A 21,756-nucleotide genomic window follows, 5' to 3' on the forward strand; every position below is an offset into this window, starting at 1 on the left:
GATGTGGAAAGTGAAATCACAGTCAGAGGTCTGTGTAAAAAGGCAGAGACTCATGTCATCCATCACCCAAGTTTAGCGGTCAGAAGCTGTGAGAGTAAGAGGAGAGTTGGGTGGTGCTGAGGCTGGAAGGATTACTGGCTCGATGCATTGGTTTGAAGTTAAACTCCTCCTGACAAGACCACAGTGAGAGCCTGGGAGCAGCTTTTAGGCAGCATGATTTGGCCTGGCTGGTCCACATAGGGTACTGGCAACGCATTTGTGGTCCTAGAGATGAACTTACGGCTCTAGAGTGTGGGTGCGGGGGGGTGGGGGCTGATGGCTTATGCAGGCGGCCTCAGCGGCCAGGTGAGGAGTTCTGTCCCTGGCCATTGCAGGGAGAGAGTGATGAGCTGGGACCCCTGATGGGTGGCTGGCCCTGTTGTGCCTTCACACCAGTCATGTGTCTGTTGGGATGAACCTGCTCTCGTTCAGATTTTCTAGGTTGTCCCTGTTCATACTTCCTTCAGCGCTGCACACGAAAGCCAAAACTTTCACTTAAAGTTAGGTGTGAGACAAAGTTGGACTCTTGCAGTGGAAATTGGCAGCTCCATCCTTTCCTTGCAGGGCTGTGAAATCAGTCCCTCACTCTCTCTCTCTTGTTTTGACTGCCAGGAGCCCCATTTAAAAGTACTTGCTGTTTAATACTTTTATCACTTGGATATGCAGCTCTGATAAAGAAATCAAGTTGGGACACAGACAGATAACACTGCCTAGATTTAAAAACTGTTCCCTCAGTGGCCTCTGCGGGGCACGTGGTTCCCAGTTCCCATGATGTGATCTTTATTACATAGTTTTTTTTTTTTAATTAATTTATTTTTGGCTGTGTTGGGTCTTCGTTGCTACACGCGGGCTTTTCTCTAGTTGCGGAGTGGAGGCTACTCTTCGTTGCGGTGCACAGGCTTCTCATTGCGGTGGCTTCTCTTGTTGCAGAGCACAGGCTCTAGGCACGCGGGCTTCAGTAGTTGTGGCATGCGGGCTCTAGAACGCAGGCTCAGTAGTTGTGGTGCACGGGCTTAGCTGCACCGCGGCATGTGGGATCTTCCCGGACTAGGGCTCGAACCCGTATTCCCTGCACTGGCAGGCGGATTCTTAACCACTGCGCCACCAGTGAAGTCCCTATTACATAGTTTTTATTCACTGTAAAATTGGTGCCACAGTTATTTAAGAAAAATTGGAAAGTACAAAAAAGTAGAAAATCCTGCGATTTTATCATTTCACTGTAACCAGCCCATGGTTTCTGGTTATATTTCTTTCCGGTCTTTTTTCTTCTTTTTAAAATTCGGTTTCTATTCCTGAGTTCGCGTGTAGCGACTGCCCTGGTCCCCGGAGGCCTCTGTTCCTGCTTCTCCGCGCGCGGCCTCCAGGGACCTGGCGAGGGGCGGGGCCTGGAGGTGGGCCTGGGGCGGAGCCTTGTCGGGGTGCGGCCGGGAAGGGGCGGGGCCGCAGCAAGGTTGAGGAAATGATGGGGTGGGGGCGTGGCCGGGGCGGGGCGGCCGTGGCCGGCAGTGAGGGGGCGGAGCCTTGTCGGGGCGGGGCGGGAGCGACAGGAAGTGGGCTTGCGGCGGCTGCGCGCTCCGCCCCCGGAATGTCGGCTTTTTCCCGCCCGAGCCCTGTGCGCAGCCGTCTCGCCGCCTGCCGCCGCTGTGGGAGGTGAGTACCCCCCGGCGTCCCCAGTCCCAGTGCCCTCCATCCCTGGGCCGTCCCCCCCTGCCCCCGCGCGCTCCGTCCCGCTGCTCCCTCCGCGTGAGGCAGACGCGGGTGCGGGCCCTGGCGCCTCCCCGGCTCGCGCTGCCCTGAACACGCTGCGGGCGGCGGAAGTGGATTGTTGAGTGACTTAGTGACCGGAAACCCCGAGAGTTCCGAGACCCTCAGCCAGCAGGCCGGGCGCGGGGCGTGGGGCGCGTTTCTTTCATCCAGCGAGCGGGACACGCTGCGCTGCAGGGGTGGGATGGCCCTCACGGGGGAGGGGGTGGTCTTCACTGAGGGGGCCTCACCCCTGAGACCCTTTCGGGCGACTCCGCCCCGGCCATGCCCCTCCTGCGGGTCTGTCTGCTGCCCAGGCCTCCGTCGGCGGCCTCAGCAGGGGCACGTGGTTCCCAGTCCCATCCCACCCGTCGGGACAAAGGCAGGTCGGGCTGGGGGCTCTCCTGGGCCCGGGTCCCTGCCATCTCCGGGCAAACCCTGAGCCCGCCGGGAGCCACGGGTGACTGTCCCTGGAAGAGGGTCTGCGCTCGAGCTGGGGGAGGGTGGGAGGAGCCCTCCGGCAGCAAGGGTTGAGCTGGCTCTAGGAAGGCACCGCGGGGAAGAGGATGGGGCGGCCCGCGGGGCGGCTTCTGGACTCCTGCCGCGAGGGAGGAGCGCAGCGCACAGGGGCAGCCTTAACGCTGGGGTCCGAGGACGGACTTCTCTGGGCTGCGCCCAGAGAAGGCTCCGCGGGACGGGGTGCTGTGTGGTGGGAATGGCGACGTCGGGACACCGGGATGCAGGCTTTGGAGCAGAGAGCTGCCGGAACAGGGGCTGGGTCCCGTAAGTCTTGTCTGAGGAGGTCAGGCCATCCGAGGTGGACTCTGAGGGGTGGATAGGAGCTTGCCAGCAGTGCGGGAGTGCTGGGGGAGGGTCCCCACTCCCGGGCCTTCGCAGACCCAGGACTGGAGGTCCCACTTCCTGCAGATGCGAGCGGCCTGCCCGGAAGCCCCGGCACCCAGGGGCAAGGAGGAGGGGGACTGGCCTGGCGCTGCGGCCGCCTGCCTGTGGCGGGGGAGGGGTGGGGCCTGTGCTCCGATGGAGGAGCACGCGTCGTGCGCCGGTGCCCGGGACGCCGCGTCTGGACTGTCGGCCCTGAGAAGCCTCGCTCCAGAGCTGTGGCAGGTGCTTCTGTGGCTGCGCCTCTGGTGGCCGGATGTCAGGTGGGGGCTGTGGAGGGAGTGGAGGCCCGGAGTGCCCCCCACCCCGCTGGGCCTCCCTTACACAAGATCTGACAGCAGCACCTGGGCCCCCGGGGGTCACGCGTGTGCTCGCCCGAAGCACCCGCGGAGCTCACTGGGCGGGACACGCGGGCAGAGATTTGTGTCTGGACGAATGCTGATCCGAGACAAGACGCTTGAGTACCCTGCCGCCCCAGAGCCCCGGCTCTCCCTGCGGGGCTGCGCTGCCTGGGTTCCCGGCCGCCGCCCCACGTCTCAGCCCTGTTAGACCCGCGGTGGTGGTGGGGAGGGCCTGGCCTTTCCGCAGACCCCTCCCTGCGGGCAGCCTTGGGGGCTGGGGGAAGCGTGGGGCGGTGCCCTGGACCCGCTCTGGACCTTTTCCCCAGTGCCCGACCCGGTCCTTTCCCTCCTTCCTCTCCCTCCTCCCTCCTCTTCCTGCCTGTGATGGGCTGAATGGGGAAGTTTCCAGTGAACAGCAGACGTGATCATCTAGGTGAACCACAGAGCAACCACTTCCGCTGCAGACTGAGTTCTCGGTTGGCTTTTGTGTATTTGTGTCCAGGGTTCTAGAAGCCACCACTGGGACAATGAGGAAGTGGCTCGTTTGCAGTTATCCCCTTCCCTCAGTGTCCTGTCATCGCGGGCGGGGAGGAAACGGGTTCCCTCCGGGTCACAGAGCAGGTTGGAGAGGGGCTGGTCACCTTCAGGCACAGGAGTGCCGTGCATCCCGGGGACCTTCTGCCGCGGTGGAAGGATGTGGCGGCCGGGAGCGTGGCTACCACGCGTGGCGGAGGGCTCTTCCGGGGCCAGGGGTCCGGGTCACCAGGAGGGCCGTGGGACATCCCTTTTTTTCTCCCTGGCTCCAAGGCAAGGGAGGTTGTTGGGACAGAGGCCCACCTCGACGCTCTGGAGCAGCCCCCGGCACACGGCCCCTGCGGGCCGTCTTGCTGCACCCTGTGTGCACACACCTCTCGGCCAGGGCCTGTGCAGGTCGGGCGGCGGTGGACGAGGACACTGGGACTCGGAGGCTTTCTGCACTGGGGGTGGGTTTCACTTCTGGGGCTTGTGTGACGGGGTGGCTCCCCCTCTTTATTCCACCCTCCCTTGGGCTGCTTTTTTTTTTAAAACCTCTTTATTGAGATATTTCACATACCATAAAATCTGCCCATTTAACGTGGTTTCCAGTTTACTGTCAGAGCTGTGCAGCCATCACCACAGTCTAATTTTAGAGCCTCTCAACAGCCCCCAGAGAAGCCACGCACATTATCAGTCACCCCCAGTCCCCTTATCCCCACAGCCCCAGGTGACCCTTGTCTACTTCTTTCTCTATGGAGTTGCCTATTCTGGGAAGTTCATATAAATGGAATCATGCAGTCTGTGGTTTTCTGTGACTAGATTGTTTTCACTCAGCATAATGTTTCAGAGTTCATCCGTGTTGTAGCCTGTATCAGAATTTCATTCCCTTTTATGGCCAAATAATACTCCATTTTATGGATCTACTCCATTTTCCTTATCCATTCACCAGTTGATAGACATTCGGCTTTTTGCTACCTCGAATAATGTCACGATGAACATTCGTGTACAAGTTTCTGTGTGGACGTGTGTTTTCATTTCTCTTGTATATATGCATGCCTAGGAGTGGAATTGCTGGGTCTTGTGATACCTCTGTTTAGCATTCTGAAGAGCTGCAGAACTGTTTTCCAAAGTGGCTGCGCTATCTTACATTCCCACCTGCACGGTATGAGGCTCCCGGCTTCTCCACATCCTCGCTACCACTTGCTATTATCCTTTTGGTTCTAGCCGTCCTCGTGGGTGTGAAGGGGTATCTCACTGTGGGTTTTTTTCCTTTCTTTCTTTTTTTGGGGGCCGCGCCGCACACGTGGCTTGTGGGGAGCTTAGTTCCCCAACCCCGAGATTGAACCTGAGCCCTCAACAGTGAGAGTGCAGAGTCCTAACCACTGGACCGCCAGGGAATTCCCCTCTCATTTTGGTTTTGATTAGCATTTCCGTAGTGGTTAATGATGTTGAGCGTCTTTTCATATGCCTGTTGACCATTTGTATATCTTTGGATCCTATTAAAATCTTTTGCCCAATTTTTAACTGGGTTGTCTTTTTATTGTTGTTAACAAGAATTCTTTGTATTTTCTGGGTACACGTCCCTTGTCTGGCAAATGATCCGCGAGCACTTTTTCCCGTTCTGTGCGTTGTGTTTTCACTGATCGTTTCCTTTGAAGCACAAAGGTTTTTAATTTTCAAGAAGTCCAGTTTATCTTTTTCTTTCTTGTATAACTTGTTCTTTTGGTGTCATATCTAAGAAATCACTGCCTCTCCCCAGGTCATAAAGTTTTATTCCTTTGTTCTCTTCTAAGAGTTTTTTTTTTAAATGGTTTTAGCTCTTATATTTAGGCCTATGACATGTTTTGAGTTAGTTTTTGTATATGATATGAGGTAGGGGCCCAAATTCATGCTTTCGCCCCTGTGATACCAGCTGTCCCAGCACCACTTGCTGAAAAGCCTGTTCTTTACCCTGTCTTGGCCCCTTTGTCAGAGGTCGATGAACCATAAATATTAGGGTTTATTTACGGACTGTCATTTCTTGTCCATTGATCTGTGAGGTTATCCTTTGCCAGTACCACATTGTCTCAGTTACTGTAGGTCAGTCATAAGTTGTGAAGTTGGGGAGCGTGAGTCCCGCCAGTTTTGTTCTTTTTGACTTTGGCTATTCTGTGCCCCTTGCATTTCCTCATGAAACGGGAGCCATTTGTCACTTTCTGCGGAAAAGCCAGCTGGGAGCCTGAGGGTAATTGTGTTGAGTCCGTGGGTGTCTGTGGGGGGCTCCCACTGGCGGAATGGAATACACCTTCCAGTCCATGGACAGGAACGATTCCATTTATTTCGATCTCTACTTTCCTTCCACGATGTTCATAGTTTTTGCTGTACAAGTCTTACATATCTTCTGTGCAGTGTATTCCGAAGTATCTCATTTCTCTTGATGCTGCTCTGTTTCTCGTTTCATATTTGGGTTGTTTATTGCGGGCATGTAGAGGTATAACAGATCTTGCAGAGATTGTGTCCTGCAGCGCTGGTGAACTCATTTATTACTGCCGGGGTGTTTTAGTGGATTCCTTGGGCTTTCCCATATGTAAGGTCATGTCATATCAGTATCTTAAAGGCTCTCAGTTGCTCCCAGTGTGTGCAGCCAGGATTGAAAGCCAGTGGTTCCCAGGCCTGTGGGATGGAGGGGAGGGCTGAGGAGCAGAGCAATCACTGGGGTTTCTGAGGAGGTGCCCAGCGTCTGGGGAGGCCTGAGGGACGGAGAGCTCGGTGCAGAGGAGCCAGAGAGACAGACCAGCGTCCACACTCCAGCTTCTGTCCTGGCGAATCCGGGTGGCAAGGGGCTGGAAGTGAGGCCACACTGTGTTCTGGGTGAGTGGCAGCTCCCACCCCGCCACGAATCGTCAGAAGGGGCCCACGTGGACACTGGCCTGGGCCTCCTGTGGCTCTGCGTTGACCCTGTTCACCCGCTTCGGGGGAAGGACTGTCTACGTGACCTCAGCAGACCTGGCGGGCGCCTTAGAAATCCACGTTATCTAGAAACGGGTTGTATCATCTGTCTTACTGGTTCCCTTATTAATTAATGAGCTAATAATTAAAATCTTGGACGTGTTCATTTTGTTGTTTTGTATTTGTGTGAACGTCATGGTTTCTCCCTTTTCTGTGGCTGGCAGATTTGGAGCCGTCCCTGGAAGCGTGCTGGTGGGTCTCAGCCCCCCGAGGCCACGTCTCAGGGCCAGTGGAATGGCTCCCTCTGTCCTGTGTTTGGCTGGGTTTTGCGTTTGCACATGTGCACCAGTTACTCCTTTGGTGCCTTTACTGACTGTGGTCCTTGTGGGCAGGTGTCAGAGGTCTACTCTGTGTTGAGCGGGAGAGGACAGAGAATCTGGGTGGTCAGACGGTGGTTTGCGTCCTTGGTCTCTTTTGAGCTCAGTTCAGAATTTTTATTTTATTTATTTATTTTACATCTTTATTGGAGTATAATTGCTTTACAATGGTGTGTTAGTTTCTGCTTCATAACAAAGTGAATCAGTTATACATATACATATGTTCCCATATCTCTTCCCTCTTGCATCTCCCTCCCTCCCACCCTCCCTATTTTGTGCCACCACGGAGAACCACTCCTTGGCATCCGGACCCGTGAGCCTTGGTGTTTCTGTGTTTACTCTTGACCTGGCCCTGAAGTTGTGGGACCGACGCCGTGTGCCCTGTGGGTCTGTAGTTCAGCAAGGCCTTGGCCTCTTGGCGTGTAAATGTGCAAAACGTTTTCTCATCATTAGGCAGTTAGGTTGTGAAGTGTCTCAGATTGGAGGAACTCTGTTCTCATTGGCTTGTGGACCTAAATAAATGCTTATATAAATATTTCTAAAATTTCCAGAAAATCTGGAAATCTCGTTTCTAATAATTTAAACGCATTAGACTTTAAAAAAATTTTTAATGCACAGAAAGAAACTCAAATTTTATTTATTTATTTATTTTTGGCTGCGTTGGGTCTTCGTTGCTGTGCGCGGACTTTCTCTAGTTGCGGCGAGAGGGGGCTACTCTTCGTTATGGTGCGCGGGCTTCTCATTGCGGTGGCTTCTCTTGTTGCGGAGTGCAAGCTTCAGTAGTTGTGGCACGCGGGCTCAGCAGTTGTGGCATGTGGGCTCAGTAGTCGTGGCTCACGGGCTCTAGAGCGCAGGCTCAGTAGTTGTGGCGCACGGGCTTAGTTGGTCCGCAGCATGTGGGATCTTCCCATACCAGGGCTTGAACCCGTGTCCCCTGCATTGGCAGGCGGATTCTTAACCACTGCGCCACCAAGGAAGTCCAAACTCAGAAACGTTTTAAGAATACAGGTTTACAAACAGACTCACAGGTACAGAGAACAAACCAGTAGCTACCAGAGGGAGAGGGAAGGGGAAGGGGCAAGACGGGGAGGGGATTAAGAGGTACAAACTACTATGTATAAAATAAATAATCTACAAGGGTAATATTGTACACCACAGGGAATACAGCCAATATTTTATAATAACTATAAATGGAATATAACCTTTAAAAATTGTGAATCACTATGTTGTACACCTGTAACCTATACATCAACTGTATCACAAAAAAGAATGCAGGTTCACATAATTAAGATAAATCTTTGGCAAATGAGGATAAATTAATAATTTGGGGTTTTAAAAAGCTGTGTCTTTTCTCTGATTTATCAGTATTATACTTAATATTGATTACATGTAATAATCAATATATCAATATAACATTGATACAATACATTTTATTGTAATTGGTTTTCCCCCAAACTTCTACAGGTTTACTTATCAAATCAGCTAATATTACTCTTACATGATGTTTAAAGTTAAGAGAAATGTAAATTTGTTTTCAACTAAGTTGAATAGAATTCTGACATTGTTTTTACTTTAACAGTATTCCAGGGTACAGCTTGGACGCACATTAAATTGAGTTAATGATGGCAATCACTGTCTACCTAGGTAATTTCTAAGTAAGACAGGATACTGAAGCATTGCGTACCAGGTGTAAGTTCAAGTGTTTTCAGTGTCCTCAGCAGAGGCTTCGTCTCTGGCTGGTGTCGCTCAGCGTGTCTGCACTGTGGGGACGCCCAGGGCACGTGTGCTGCTGGAGATAGCGTCTGAGTTGTGTGACACCCGGGCACCTGGTTTTCTGTGAAGGAAGGTCAGTCACTTGGGTTGAGTCTTAATTAAAATGGATGACAGAGAAAAACTGTTGTATATGTGCTTTTATTTTCAAGGAAAGGGGGTCTTCACACCCCCCCTCAAACTTTTTGGTCTCTCTTTTACACATAAAAATTACTGAGGACCCTGAAAAGCTTTTGATTAAGTGGTTTTTATCTATTTTCTGTGTGAGAAAGTAAGACTGGAGAAAATTTTCAAATATTGTTGATTTGTTTGAAAATATCAATGCCTGTTGCTTAACGAATATTTTTAAAAGATACTGTATTTTACAAAACAATGTTTTTAGTGAGAACATTGTTTCATGTTTTTGTAAATCTCTTAAATGTCTGAGTCTGAGAAGAAGCTATGAAATCTCACAGTTTTAGCAAAGTTTGCTTATTTTGATGGTCTTGCCTCCTTTACTGTCAAAACGAGTTTTTTTGGTTTTGTTTTTAATTGTTTATTTTTGGCCGCACCGCGGAGCTTGTGGAACCTTAGTTCCCCGACCAGGGATCAAACCCACACCCCCTGCAGTGGAAGCACGGCGTCCTAACCACTGGAGCGCCAGGGAAGTCCCCAAAACAATAATTTTTGATGCTTTATGTTTTAAGGGGAAAAACAGCCCCACAAAGAACAAAGGTTGATCACTTATGAGGAGCTTAAGGTTTTCTTAGTTTCGTTCATTGATAACCATGTCCTGTTTCTCAGGCATCCGTGACCCCATCTTAAGTGCCCAAGTGGACTCTGACAGAGCTTCCAAAGGTTGGACCCTGAATTTAGGAAAAAAAATGTTTTCAGGATATCTTTTACACCTAAAACTAGTATTGAGACTTCCCAGAGTGCCCCTGGAGAATCCCACAGGCCGTTTACCTTATACTTATAAAGAGAGCGATTATACAATTAATCAGATTTGGCTGAAGTGTTACTGTTGTGAGGCTGCTTTGGTTATGTTTACAGGAAACCGTTACTCATTTAAATGTTTCAGAAGCTGTGTGCTATATGGGGACGCCTTTATTCTCAGGGGAAACACTGATCACGGTCTTTTTTTTTTTTTTTTGGTACGCGGGCCTCTCACTGTTGTGGCCTCTCCCGTTGCGGAGCAGAGGCTCCGGACGCGCAGGCTCAGCGGCCATAGCTCACGGGCCCAGCCCCTCCGCGGCATGTGGGATCTTCCCGGACCGGGGCACGAACCCGCGTCCCCTGCATCGGCAGGTGGACTCTCAACCACTGCGCCACCAGGGAAGCCCTGATCACGTTTTTTAACGTACTGTACCCCAAAAGAGAATCTGACCCCTTCCGTTCTGATGTTGTCAGTTAGAGAAACACGTGAATCACCCCCGGCAGCCTGTGCCCTCTGGGGATGAGTTGGGGCTTTTCGTGTGTGTCCTCAGCAAAGAAGGACGGAATCAGAGACTTGTGGAAAGGACTGGTACTAGGTACTTTGAACTAGTGAAACTTCACAAACAGACGTTTGTGTTCTCCTGGTTTGTGTTCTCCTGGTTTCAACAACTCAGAGCTTCGCCGGGTGCAGGTCAGGGTTTCCAGGCTCTTCTGGGTGCAGACGGCGTGGGCGCAGCTGCTGGGACCCACAGACCAAGGTGGGAAACTGGTGGTTTGCTCAGAATATTCCTGACGTTTCCATTTCTGTTTTCTAGACACACGAAACTTTCTCTTTCTTCAACTGTCTGTAACCCATAAAAACCTGGTAGACGGAAATGACAACTAGTTCTTCCTGACAGAATTCTTGCTCAGTTTCCTCATTTTGTGTGATGGTACTGCTATTTGCATAGGTTCAAAAAGACGACTCTGTGGGGGGTGTTTCCTTTCAAACTTTATTGTGGTAAAATAGATTAAAATTTTACCGTTTTAATCAGTTTAAGTGTACAGCTCAGTGGCGTTAATAGGAATTAATAATTCTCTAGAAAACAGGCACAACTTCTCATGTAAGTGGGGCAAGACGGTGTGTGTCCTCCTGCGTCTGGCTTGTTTTGTTCGGTGTAACATCCTCAGGGTTCCTCCACATTGTCGCAGGCGCCAGAATCTCCTTCTTTGTTGTGTGTGTGGTTAAATATTTATACATAAACTTTTCCACTGTAACCACTTCCGAATGTGCCCCGCACTGAGATGCCACCACCCCCGTCCTCTCCAGGACCCTCGCATCTCCCCGCCCCGGGCCAACAGTCCACTTTCCAGCAGAGAAGCAGCTGCCCTTGTGCGTCTGGCTCGTGTCACTCGGCTCAGGGCCCTCAGGCTCCTCCCTGTGCAGCAGGTGCCATAGCCCCCTCTCCGAGGCCGAACGAGACTCGCCGCGGGGACACTGCGTCCACCCGCTCACCCGCCAGTGGGTGTGGCGTTGTCGCCACCTGTGCTGGTGTGAGCGACGCAGCCGGGAGGGTGGGTGTGCACGTACCCGGAGGCAGAGTTACTGGAACAAAGGTAATTCTGTGTCTAAGCTGGTGAGAAACTGCCTACTGTCCTTTGTTCTTTTTACCAGGATGTAATATAATTGGACAACTTGAGCGCCTTCCTCAGAACGTCCTATTTCTGAATGATGCTTGTGTGATCGACTGTGACAGGCCACTTGTCACAGAACTGAGCTGCCTGTAGGGAGTGAAGGCTACAGAGCCTCCCAGGAAAGCCAGTCTGGCCCTGGGGTCCCCGCCCTCCGTGATGGGAAGGTCGCTTCCTGCAGGCCAGGGAATCTGAGATAAGTGGGGACCCGAGTAAGAGAGGCTGGGACTGAATATGTGAGTGGACGATGGCAGAGCAGCCTGCCCGGCCCCTTCCCCCAGCCCCCCCCCCAGTGACCACCAGCCCGGAGGTCAAGTCAGAGTGCTCTCCGGGACAGTCCAGGGAGCTAAAAATAACTTCAGGACTCGATTGACACCCGACAGCTTCTCTCCTTTCTGTTTGTGCCTCCAACGTGGGGCGACATAGAGGACACCATCGCACAGGGAGCCACGGCCAGCGGGCCCCCTGCTTCCCCCGCGGCCTCCTCTGCAAAGCTCCCCACCCACTGCCTGCATTTGAGTCTCTGCCACGTGCAAGTGTCTGGATCCGTGGCCCCTGTTCCCCTGGCTGGGCTTCCTTTTCTCCGCACACATATAGAGGGGCCACAGGTGGAGCCTGTGAACTTGCTGGGCCTGGCGCTCCTGCCCGCCCTCGGGGTAGCAGAGTCCAGCCTGAGCTTCCTGGTGAGAATTTCCAGACAGAAGCTGATCTTGTGGCTTTAGTCGTTGTTTAATCTAAATTTGAAAAAGAAACCTAGGAGGCATGGCTCGTTAATTAACATTCTTATGAGACCCGCTCTGTTTGTGTGTGTCAAAGAATAATCTTTGAGATCATTACCAGTCTGGAGACTGTCAGGAAATCTGTGAAAGACTTTGAAATGGGCAAAAAACCTGGATATTCTGGCCAGCTCACCCTTTTCTTGTCTTTGAGCTATTTTACGCCTCTGTGAGCTGCAGAAAACGGATGCTGATGCAGGTGATTTGTCCATAGAAATACAGGTGCTCTGCCGTGGGTGCTTGTGTGCTGAGTGGTTTTAACATCTTTGTTTCCCCCATTAATCAGTTATATAAAATCTTTAGTAAGTGTTCATTTCAGAAGGAAAAAAGGAAATCCACCTTCTCCAAACCCACTGTCTTTCTGAGGAAAACACCGGGGCCCAGCCATCCTGCAGAGGCACTTTCTCCTGTGCATCTGTCCCGTCTGGGTCAGCATCCGTGTTCTGCTCTCATTCTATATCCTTACATATAGAGGGAGAGCTATAAAGACATATATGCACAGGTGACCTTCGAACAACAAAGGTTTGAACTGCGTGGGCCCCCCTTCTGTGGGGATGTTTTCCACTAGTAAATGCCCCACGGGCTGCTGTTGGTTGAATCGGAGAATGCAGATCGCGGATACAACTACATTCTACGCCCACTGACCCCCGCGTTGTTCAAGGGTCACTATGTAAAGGCATTAAAACATTTGGTGGAAGTATCTGTTGAGGTGGGAAATGAGCACAGTGGATCAGGGCCGCGGCGACAGTGGGGAGGGCGGGCCCAGGCGGAAGGCAGATTTTATGTGAGTTACCCCTTGATGGCGGCCTCCCCGGTTTTCGGAAGCTCGTTCCCGAGAGGGTGTGGTGGAGGCCGAGGCTGTGACTGTGGACGTGGGTTGGCTTCTGCGGCCTTTCCCTCAGGGGCCTGCTCTGTGGCACATTGTCCTGCAGCTCTGCCTCCTGTCCTGGAGGCCCGTGGAGGCCCTCGGGCCAGCGTCCTGCTGCTTCCTGTCTGTCCCTCCAGTTCATCTGCGACCTTTGCAGCCTGCCCGGCCCCAGGGTGGGCTCATCCGCTCCCGGTGGGTGGCCTGGGTCCTGGGGATGCAGGCCCCCAAGGCCCCCGCCCGCGCTCCCGGGGTGGTGGTGGGGGAAGCCTTGCCCTTTCTCCCTGGAGAGGAGCTGGTTGTTCTCTTTTTACCCCGTGTATTTCGGAACCGTATGGAAGTTCCAAATTTGACAGTTACTGCCCTACAAGGGGCCCTGCACCCACCCTGTGTGTGTCCTCTTCCAGGCTGCCGACCCGCACCCCTGTGAGCTGGAGCCCACGACGCTGCCTGGGCCATGGACTCGAAGGTCAGATGGGCGGTGGTCCTGGGGGTGTGGGCGGCGGAGCCTCGGATCCCAGCTCTCGGGAGCACAGGGCGGAAAACCCCTTGTCCCCGCACCGCTTCCGCCCGCTCCTGTGCAGGACAGGCTCAGAGCTATAGCGTCGCCGAGGTCGCGTGGGCCAGTCCCCTGCCTCAGCAGGATGGGGCCTAAATGGCGCCTTGTGCTTTAAGCGAGTTTAAAAGAGAAAGTCGCGCCTGGCCCAGCAGAAGCTCTTCTTCACCTCCTTCCTGTCTTTGCCAGGCAGTGTGGCATCTTCGGGTGCCCAGCCCGGGGCCCTCCGTGTCGCCACCAGCCCCATGGAGGCGGCCACGAACCTGGCCCGGTTTCTGCATCTCTGAGCAGACAGCGCCTGGGGGCTGGGTGTGCGCTTCTCAAACAACCCTCTGCAGGCCTGGGAGCCGTGTGGTTCTCAGCTTAGCAGCTCAGGAGAAACGTCAGCTACTTGAGCAGAAGAGGTTTCGGGCGCTGCCCAGGTGCCGCTTCTCCTGATGACTTCAGTGGGAAAGGGCAGACACACTCCCAGGGCTTTGCTTTCCCCTTTCTTTCCTTCAAGCTGAGAAAACCGAGACACAGGCGTGCCCCACAGTCAGGTTCATGGTGAGACATCCAGCAGCTTCCTCTTCCCCCGTCAGAAATTTCACCCTGCTATAGATTTTCTTTTTTCCCTTTGATTTTGTTTCCAGGTTTTTTTAAAATTACAGTAAAATTTACCATTTTAACCTTTTATTTATTGATTGATTGGCTGTGCTGGGTCTTCGTTGTGGTGCATGGGCTTCTCATTGCAGTGCGCGGGCTTCTCTTGTTGTGGCGCATGGGCTCTAGGCGCGCGGGCTTCAGTAGCTGCAGCACGCGGGCTCAGCAGTTGTGGCTCGTGGGCTGTAGAGCGCAGGCTCAGCAGTTGTGCACACGGGCTTAGCTGCTCCACGGCATTTGGGATATTCCCAGACCAGGGCTTGAACCCGTGTCCCCTGCATTGGCAGGCGGATTCTTAACCACCGCGCCACCAGGGAAGCCCCCATTTTAACCTTTTTTGAGTGTCCGGCACAGTGGCATTAAGAGCACTCGCGTCGCTCTGCCACCGCCGCCCCCTTTTCTCTGCTTCAGGGACCACACAGATGAGAGGGATGGAGCAGTGCGTGTCCTCTCGTGTCTGCTGATATCACTGAGCATGATGGCTCGGTTTGGTTTTGTTTTTTTTTCCTGTTTGTATGGCGCTGTTCATCTATGCTGTAGCATTCTTTGATTTTTTTTGACATGTAGAGCATGAGGTTGGTCTCTTGTCCTGTTCTGTGTCTCCTGTCTGTTCGGTGCGGTTCATCTATGCTGTAGCATTCTTTGATTGTTTTTGATATGTAGAACATGAGGTTGGTCTCTTGTCTTGTTCTGTGTCTCCTGTCTGTTCGGTGCTGTTCTCTCCAGGTTTGGACACCAGGGTTAGTCCGGTTTGTCACACGCATTGGACAGCTTTCCATCGTTCCTCTGCACGGGAACTGACTTTACAGCACGAGTTATTTTTGCCTCCTCTAGATGAAATCTGTGTTATGCCTGGCAAGATTTCCTAAGTCTTGATCATTTCTCTTGACATACTTTTTCCTGTGACCTAAAAGGATAAACAGCCATCACATCTTCCCCCTTCTGAGACATCCATTTCAGCTTGCGTCACTCGTCCGTCCTTGGCTTGTCACCAGCCCTGCTTGTTCTTGGTGTTAAATGCTGTTGGTCTTCTGGACCGGCTGCCTGTGTGGGAGTCCAGGCCAGCCTGTTCTTGACATGCTCAGAACGGAGTCTGTCCACACGCTTCCCAGCCGATGGCACTGAACACTTGGCTCCAGGGCCTGAGCCCTCTCACACCGGATGCTCTCCTTCTCGCCCGGCCACTTCTGTTCTTTGTGTTTCAGGGGTCACTGCATCTGGGTTTGATACCTGACCTGGCATAGCTGGTGGCAACCGCTGCTGCACGCCCAGACTTTGGACCCTGTTTACCAACCTCTTGAAAAAGACGGTCTGGTTTGGTTCCCTGGGGCTGCAGTAGGGAAACCCCACCGGCTGGGTATTTTCCTGAAGTGTCTGGAGGCCACAAGTCTGGTATCAGGGTGTTGCAGGGTTGGTTCCTCTGGAGGCTCTGAGGAGTCTGCTCTGGCCTCTCCAGCTCCAGTCTCCGTCTGCACTGGCATCCCTGTGTGTGTCTGTAAGCCTGCCCCTTTCTCTTGTAAAGACATGGGTCATGGGATTAGGGCCCAGATCCAGGATGACCTGGCCTTAACGTGACATCTGCAAAGACCCCATTTCCAAATAAGGTCCTGCTCTCAGGTCCTGGCGGCCAGCACCTGGGCCTGTCTCTGGGGGACACGGTTCAACCGCAGCCCTGCCTCAGCCCCTCTTCTCTCCTGACCAGGACGTCTCCTGAGGTAGAGACGAAGCACATTCTTGAGTCTCTCAGCTGCCTTGTGCCACTGGCCTCACTGTAAAGGTTTAGTAGAGTACAGCTTTTACATACATTTCCCCCTTTTAGGAGTAATTCTGGAGAAGCAAAGGCTGAATAGCAATACATAAGCACCTTATTTTATGCATTTTGTTGAAAACAATTTGTCCTCTAAAAACTGTCCTCTCAAAGTTTTCTGATTTTCCTAATCAATATTTTTCTAGTATTTTCTAATGAAAAACATTATGGACTTAGAAGTCAATTTTACCTGCACCTTCATTTTCTCCCCGTGACTGCTCCCAGCCCAGGCCGTGTGTTTCGTGTGTATTGATCTGGGCGGTCTCGGCATCCTAGCCTCTCACGATGCCCTCTCATCCCAGGTCTGGGGGTGACCTGAGCACCCCTGGTCCTGCTCTGCACTTGCCTTCTTGTTGCCACGTGCAGTGGCCCTCCTGGTTCCCCCGTGCTGCTCGTGGGCTTGGCCAGGGGTTAATCTACCTGAGGTCAGCCAGGCCTGCCCAGAGGCAGGTGTTGCCTGTGGTCACTACTGCCCAGGCTGTATTGAAAATCTGCTTTTGCACAGCACCCTCCTGGGCCCACAAAGGACGTGACGGAAGAGGATGAGCTTCTACCTGCTGGATGCACTCCCAGTGAGCATGGGCTCTGGCTGGTAAAAGATACGCAGGGCCTGGCACAGGCGTGCAGAGCCAGCATGGCACCTAGACACATACGTGCCTGGCCGCCCTCCCCGGGCTGCACCAGCTGGCCGCCGGCAGATGGGTCACCTTCTGCAGGATTGGAGCTTCTCAGCATCTGTACATGGCCCTGCGGACTGGCAGGGTGTCCAGGCCCCGGGCCAGGGAGGCCATCGCGGGCCCGGCTGCCCGGCCTGGGGCCATGTTCCCACAGGACTCTCCTCTCAGGTCAGCAATGGCGCCAGCCCCCAGGATGAGCGCACCACAAGCCTGCTGGTGTTCAGCTTCCTCCAGAGCTGCCCGCACTCCCGTTGCCGCCAGGAGCTGGAGATGCTGGGCCACAAGCTGTCCGTGCGCGCGGCCCACGACGACGAGCTGCAGACGGATGGCAACTGGTGCAGCCACTTCCGTCTTGAGGGGGCGGCAGAGACAGGTAGGCGCCGGGCCAGCCTCCGCGGCCCAGATGCTCAGGTCCACCCCGTGTCCAGCGGAGCAGGCCTCGCCGAGTCCAGGCAGTGGAGACCCACTCGGGCTCCTGAGGATTGTTTGCGTTTGTGCAGCGCCCGTGCTTTACTCCTGTGTATGTTATGGCCGTGACGATCTGCACGGTCACCAGGGCAGCGGGGACCTGGGGCTCTTTTCTTGGGCCGGGCCATCCTCCGTGTGTGGCAGATTCCAGGTGTGCGTCCTGTCCTCCCGGCCTCAGCTTTGGCCACCAGTGCTGCCGCCACGGAGGCCACTGGGAGCTGACGGCTGGGCGCCCCTCTGGCGGTGGGCCAGGCACAGCACCTCCTGGAGCTCCCTGAGGAATTCTCTTGGGTTCCTGAACCAGCCTGTGCTTTGGGGGCAGGCTCCCACGTGTTCCCGACGCGCCCGGGAGGCCTGGGCTGGAGTCTGCCGCCTGGAGGTGGGGGTCACTGACCTCTTGAGGCTGATCTGGCCTCTGGGCCGCCAGCTGTCTCAATTCAGGTAGCCAGCGGCGCAGCAGGGGGTCCCCACCAGCCAGGGTTGCCTTAGGCCCCCTTTGGGAAGGGGCAGGAGTAGCTCTGCTCTCAGATCTGCTGCCCCGGTGGCCCCCATCCGCACCAAGCGCCCCTCAGGCCGTGGAGCCTCACTGGACGCACAGGGCAAGGTGGGCGCTCGGGTAGGAAGCGGTGTGTGGTCAGGAGCCTGAGGAGGTGTGGCCACAACGGGCACAACGGAGGCCTGGCCGCCACTTGTCGGTGGATTTGTTCGCTCGGCTGGGCGGGAGGAGGTGGGAGAGCGGGGCCGTCGGGGGCTGTGTGGGAGGCGGGTGAGGACAAGCGCACGGGCCGGGCCGCGAAGGGGACCACGGGGGTGGAGCGTGGCCGGGCTGTCGACCCAGGTCTCGGAGGTCTTGGCAGGCGAGTGGTGACCTGTCCCCGAGCAGAGATGGGCGGGTAGTGGGAGGTTTTGGGGTGAGGAGGGCTCGTGTTGGGGTCACACAGACACGTCTCAGTGAGGTCAGGGCTGCAGCCAGGCCCACGGAACTCCAGGGGCGCAGGGCTGTGCAGGCACTGCCGGCAGATTCCACCAACCACAGGTTGGAAATGCTTGGGGAAAAAAGTTCCAGAAAGTTCCCCAGAGCAAAAGTTGAATTTGCTGTGCAATGGTGTTGTATGAGGTGGAGGTGATCACGTGAGGGACGCCAGCCCCTGGAGTTTGGTGCCCGCAGGGGTCCTGGGCCGGCGCCCACCCAGACCCCGAGGGACAAGTGTGCAGGCAGCTAGGCGAGGTTGTTGGCCGGGGTCCAGACCACAAGGCGCGGCACTTGGACCCTCTGGTTTCCCAGCACGTGTAGACGTACGTGTACACTACATGGAGGTGTGTTCAGTGTGCAGTGGCGCTGACAGCGTTCGTGCCTTAATTAAAAGGACTTCTTCATTGCTGCATGCTAACCATTCTCTGAGCCTGCAGTGTTGAAGCAGTGACGTCACTGGTCACCATACAAATATATAATAATGAAAAAGTTTGAAATATTGCGAGAATTACCAAAATGTGACACAGAGACACAGAGTGAGCAAATGCTGTTGGAAAAACAATGCCAACAACTCTCTCAATGCAGGGCTGGCTGCCACATGCCTTCCACCTGTGTGATGGGCGGAAAGGGGCTGGAGGTGGGGCGAGTACACTTTTGTGCTGCGGGGAGAAGCAGCAAGGGGGCTGGTCACTCAGTGCCCTGGGTCCCCAGCTGCGTACCTGGGAGTCAGCCCACAGCTGGGAACCCCAGAGCCCATGGAAGCTTCTGTTCTGGGGAGGGGCTGAGATGGTGTCCAGGAAGGAAGAGCGTGGCATCTGGGGAGGGGTGGGGGGGGTGGGGAGGAGGCAGAGTCCAGGACGAGAGGCTGCGGAGCCTCTGTCCTGACCGCTTCCTCTGCCGACAGCCGTTGGACGCTGGGCTTCGAGCCCAGGTTGTGGCTACCCCGGCATCACAGGTCCTTCTCCCGCCCGGCCCCTGCGCCTGGTCCTGTGTTCACACTGTCCTCACTGGGCTGTGGATGCAGGACCCACCCCTTTCCTGGAGCAGGAACGAGGTGTGAGCGGGTCATCATCTGACCGCCCCCCCCCCTCCCCGCCTTTCTGCACATTAGACTCTGAGACTCGGGAGGAAGTGGTCCGGGACATCGCCAGGCAGCTCGCCCAGATTGGGGACAGGATGGAGTGCAGCATCTGTCCGGGGCTGGTGGCTGGCCTGGCCGCGCAGTTCAGTAACTCGAGCCTGTCGGAGGAGGTGAGTGAGAAAACCCACGGGGCTTGTCCTCTGCCTCCTGGCAGACAGACCAGCGTCCAGGGAGGTGGCTCAGCTCGTGACTGCTGGAGAGAGAGCCAGCCTGGTGAACTGTCTCTCAAAAAGTCACTTGACAGCTGAAAACCTGAAGTCAGACTCGAGTTTGGGGACAGAGCCCCCCCAAAGATTAACGAGACGGATGTGACTCTTCCTGAAACATGTTCCACTCCTCTGACCGCTGAGGTGGCGGGGCCCCGTGACCTAGAAACGCCCTCGGGCTGGGCCCGGCGGGTCGAGTCCTGCCTCCGGGAAGGCCCGTCTGTCAGGGAGCCTCCCTCTGAGCTTCGCTGGCCGGCGGATCAGACACAGGCTGATCGTGCCGTTCCTGCTGCCACGTGTTGGCGTGTGGAAGGTCCCTTCTGGTCTGGTGGTGCCTGAGGCCTCTCCTGGCAGGAGGTCCCCATCCCCCTCCCTGCTCCCATGTACCAGGCTGGACCCCTGGGCGGTGGCTGACCTTGATCTCAGGTGCCTCCAAGCAGGAGACGAGGACCCACCGGCGCGCGCGGTGGGGGGGTGCCTCGCCTGCCCCCGGCTTTGCCTCCTCAGCTGTTTCCAGCACTTCCCTCCTCCCCGCGGGAGGCTGGTAACCGCGCCTCTGCTTCCACCTGTGCAGGACAGGAGGCGGTGCCTGGCGGCCGCGCTGCAACAACTCACACAGCTCTACCCTGCGGATGTGGACCGCGAGAAGACCCTGCTCCTGCTGACCATGCTCGTGGCCAAAAAGGTGGCTGACCACTCGCCAGCTGTGCTCCAAAATGTCTTTCACACCACAGTGACCTTCATCAACCAGAACCTTCTCGCCTACGTGAGGAACTTAGTCCAAAACGTAAGAGCCAGTGGTGGCAGCTCCTGGGCTCTTAAGCCCCCTTGGTGTCCGCCTCTCCCCACCCCGGCCCCCTCTGAGCTCTGGGACCCTCGCTGCAGGGCTGCCTGCTGGGGACAGGCCCCAGGGAAGGTGGTCACGGCCCTTCCTGCTCAGGAGGAAAGGCTTGGTTCTGCGTCCGGGAGTCCGGTTGTTTCTGAGAGGAGCTGCTGTCACAGGGCAGCGGAGGCCGACTGTGCACCCTTCACAGGCTTGTAAGAGCTGCTGGGGGCGAGCAGGAGAGGGGGCCAGAGGGGCCCACGCTGGGCTTCCCCAGTCTGCTGTCAGCCTCACCTTGTCACAAAAAGGAGTAAAATTTAAATTAAAACATGCTTACCAAGGAGGGTGAGCGGTCAAAAGGGGGTACAAACCGTACACGTCTGTCCTCCACCCAGGATATTAGAAAGTCTGGTGCTTCCGTTTCGTAGACCACCTGGAAGGGAAAGTGGATGTATCTTATCTATAAATTTTGGGGTTTTATGTGTCGGGAGCATTGCTCAGGTGTCTGTCTGACCCTCTTAACATGTAGTCGATGAGCCTTAAAAGCATTCTCTCTGCGTGGCCTTCGGTTATACGGGCTTTTAAAAGTAAAAACCGGAGGGAGAACACAAACCCCAACTCGTTGCGAAACCAAGCTGAGCTGTTTGTTGTTGGAAGGAGGTAAGCCTCTGTTAACAGCGTCCAGACACTGTGGGACTGAAACAGAACCTTGGTCCAGTCCTCTCACCCACTGAGATGCCTCTTGGCACCATAAGTGACTTGGTGAAAGCTGTGTTTGTTTGCAAAGCCCCAGCTGCACTTCTGCTGACTGTGGCCCTAGAGGCTCAGGTCTAGGGTCCTGGCTCAGGAGGGAGGCTGGCTAATCCCGGCTGTTGTCCTTTCTTGCTCCAGGAGATGGACTGAAGGGACGACTCAACGAAAGTGCGACTGGTTACAACTTGAGATGGTGACAGCGGTGTAGCTGTCTCCACAGAGATGGAGCCTCGGCCACTTAAATGTGCTCAGAGAAGACAGGCACGAGGTGGCAGCTGTGTCTCTCTCACCATTTTAAAGCCAGGGACCATTTAGGAATTTCTTCATGTACGTGTGTGAGTGTTTCACATCATCTACATCCATCCACACACTGTGCCTTTACCTAATGTCTGCTGGAAAGGTCCCCGTCTGAAAATCAGATCTAGAAGCAGATCGTGAGTTCCCTGGTGGTCCAGTGGTTAGGACTCCTCTGCGCTTCCACTGCAGGGACCAGGTCTGATCCCTGGTCGGGGAACTAAGATCCCACAAGCTGCAGCCAAAAAAGAAAAAAAGAACAACAAAATGAAAGCAGGTTGACAAATAAAAGGCAGAAGAAAAAGAACAATGTTTTTTTGCTTTTTAAAAAAACCCACTTGGGACTTTCCTGGCGGTCCAGTGGTTAAGACTCCGTGCTTCCACTGCAGGGGTGCAGGTTTGATCCCTGGTCAGAAAACCAAGATCCTACATACCGTGCAGTGCAGCAAAAAAAAAAAAAAAAAGCGCACCCTTGGTGGTGGTGGTGGTGTTACCACAGGCAGTGCCGAGTGTGAGGGGACCAGGGATTGGAGAGGGAATGCATGGACCTCTTACAAGTGATAAATTCCCCTCAA

General features: G+C 54.5%; 1 protein-coding gene across 2 annotated transcripts; it reads left to right on the forward strand.

Annotated features, from left to right (window-relative positions):
* The first annotated feature begins 1,597 nt into the window (after window positions 1-1,597).
* On the forward strand, window positions 1,598-21,491 carry BID (BH3 interacting domain death agonist). Of its 2 annotated transcripts, XM_060024042.1 has the most exons (6): window positions 1,598-1,689; window positions 13,249-13,310; window positions 16,692-16,896; window positions 19,076-19,215; window positions 19,886-20,098; window positions 21,026-21,491. In XM_060024042.1, exons 2-6 carry the CDS (start codon window positions 13,299-13,301, stop codon window positions 21,035-21,037), a joined length of 582 nt encoding a protein of 193 aa, XP_059880025.1. In that variant the 5' UTR covers window positions 1,598-1,689; window positions 13,249-13,298; the 3' UTR covers window positions 21,038-21,491. The 2 variants fall into 2 exon arrangements, with proteins under 2 accessions (XP_059880025.1, XP_059880024.1); XM_060024041.1 differs by lacking the exons at window positions 1,598-1,689; window positions 13,249-13,310 and having other exon boundaries at window positions 15,877-16,896.
* Window positions 21,492-21,756: the final 265 nt, after the last annotated feature.

This window comes from Delphinus delphis, chromosome 11, assembly GCF_949987515.2.
Source record: "Delphinus delphis chromosome 11, mDelDel1.2, whole genome shotgun sequence".
NCBI classification, from domain to species: Eukaryota; Metazoa; Chordata; class Mammalia; order Artiodactyla; family Delphinidae; genus Delphinus; species Delphinus delphis.

Bases quoted from the DNA above. Each gene is read 5' to 3' on its own strand.
- BID (XM_060024041.1), top strand. From the start codon at position 16,545: ATGGGTCACCTTCTGCAGGATTGGAGCTTCTCAGCATCTGTACATGGC. The intron at 16,897-19,075 runs GTAGGCGCCGGG...TCTGCACATTAG, and splicing joins TGAGGGGGCGGCAGAGACAG to ACTCTGAGACTCGGGAGGAA. The intron at 19,216-19,885 runs GTGAGTGAGAAA...CCACCTGTGCAG, and splicing joins ACTCGAGCCTGTCGGAGGAG to GACAGGAGGCGGTGCCTGGC.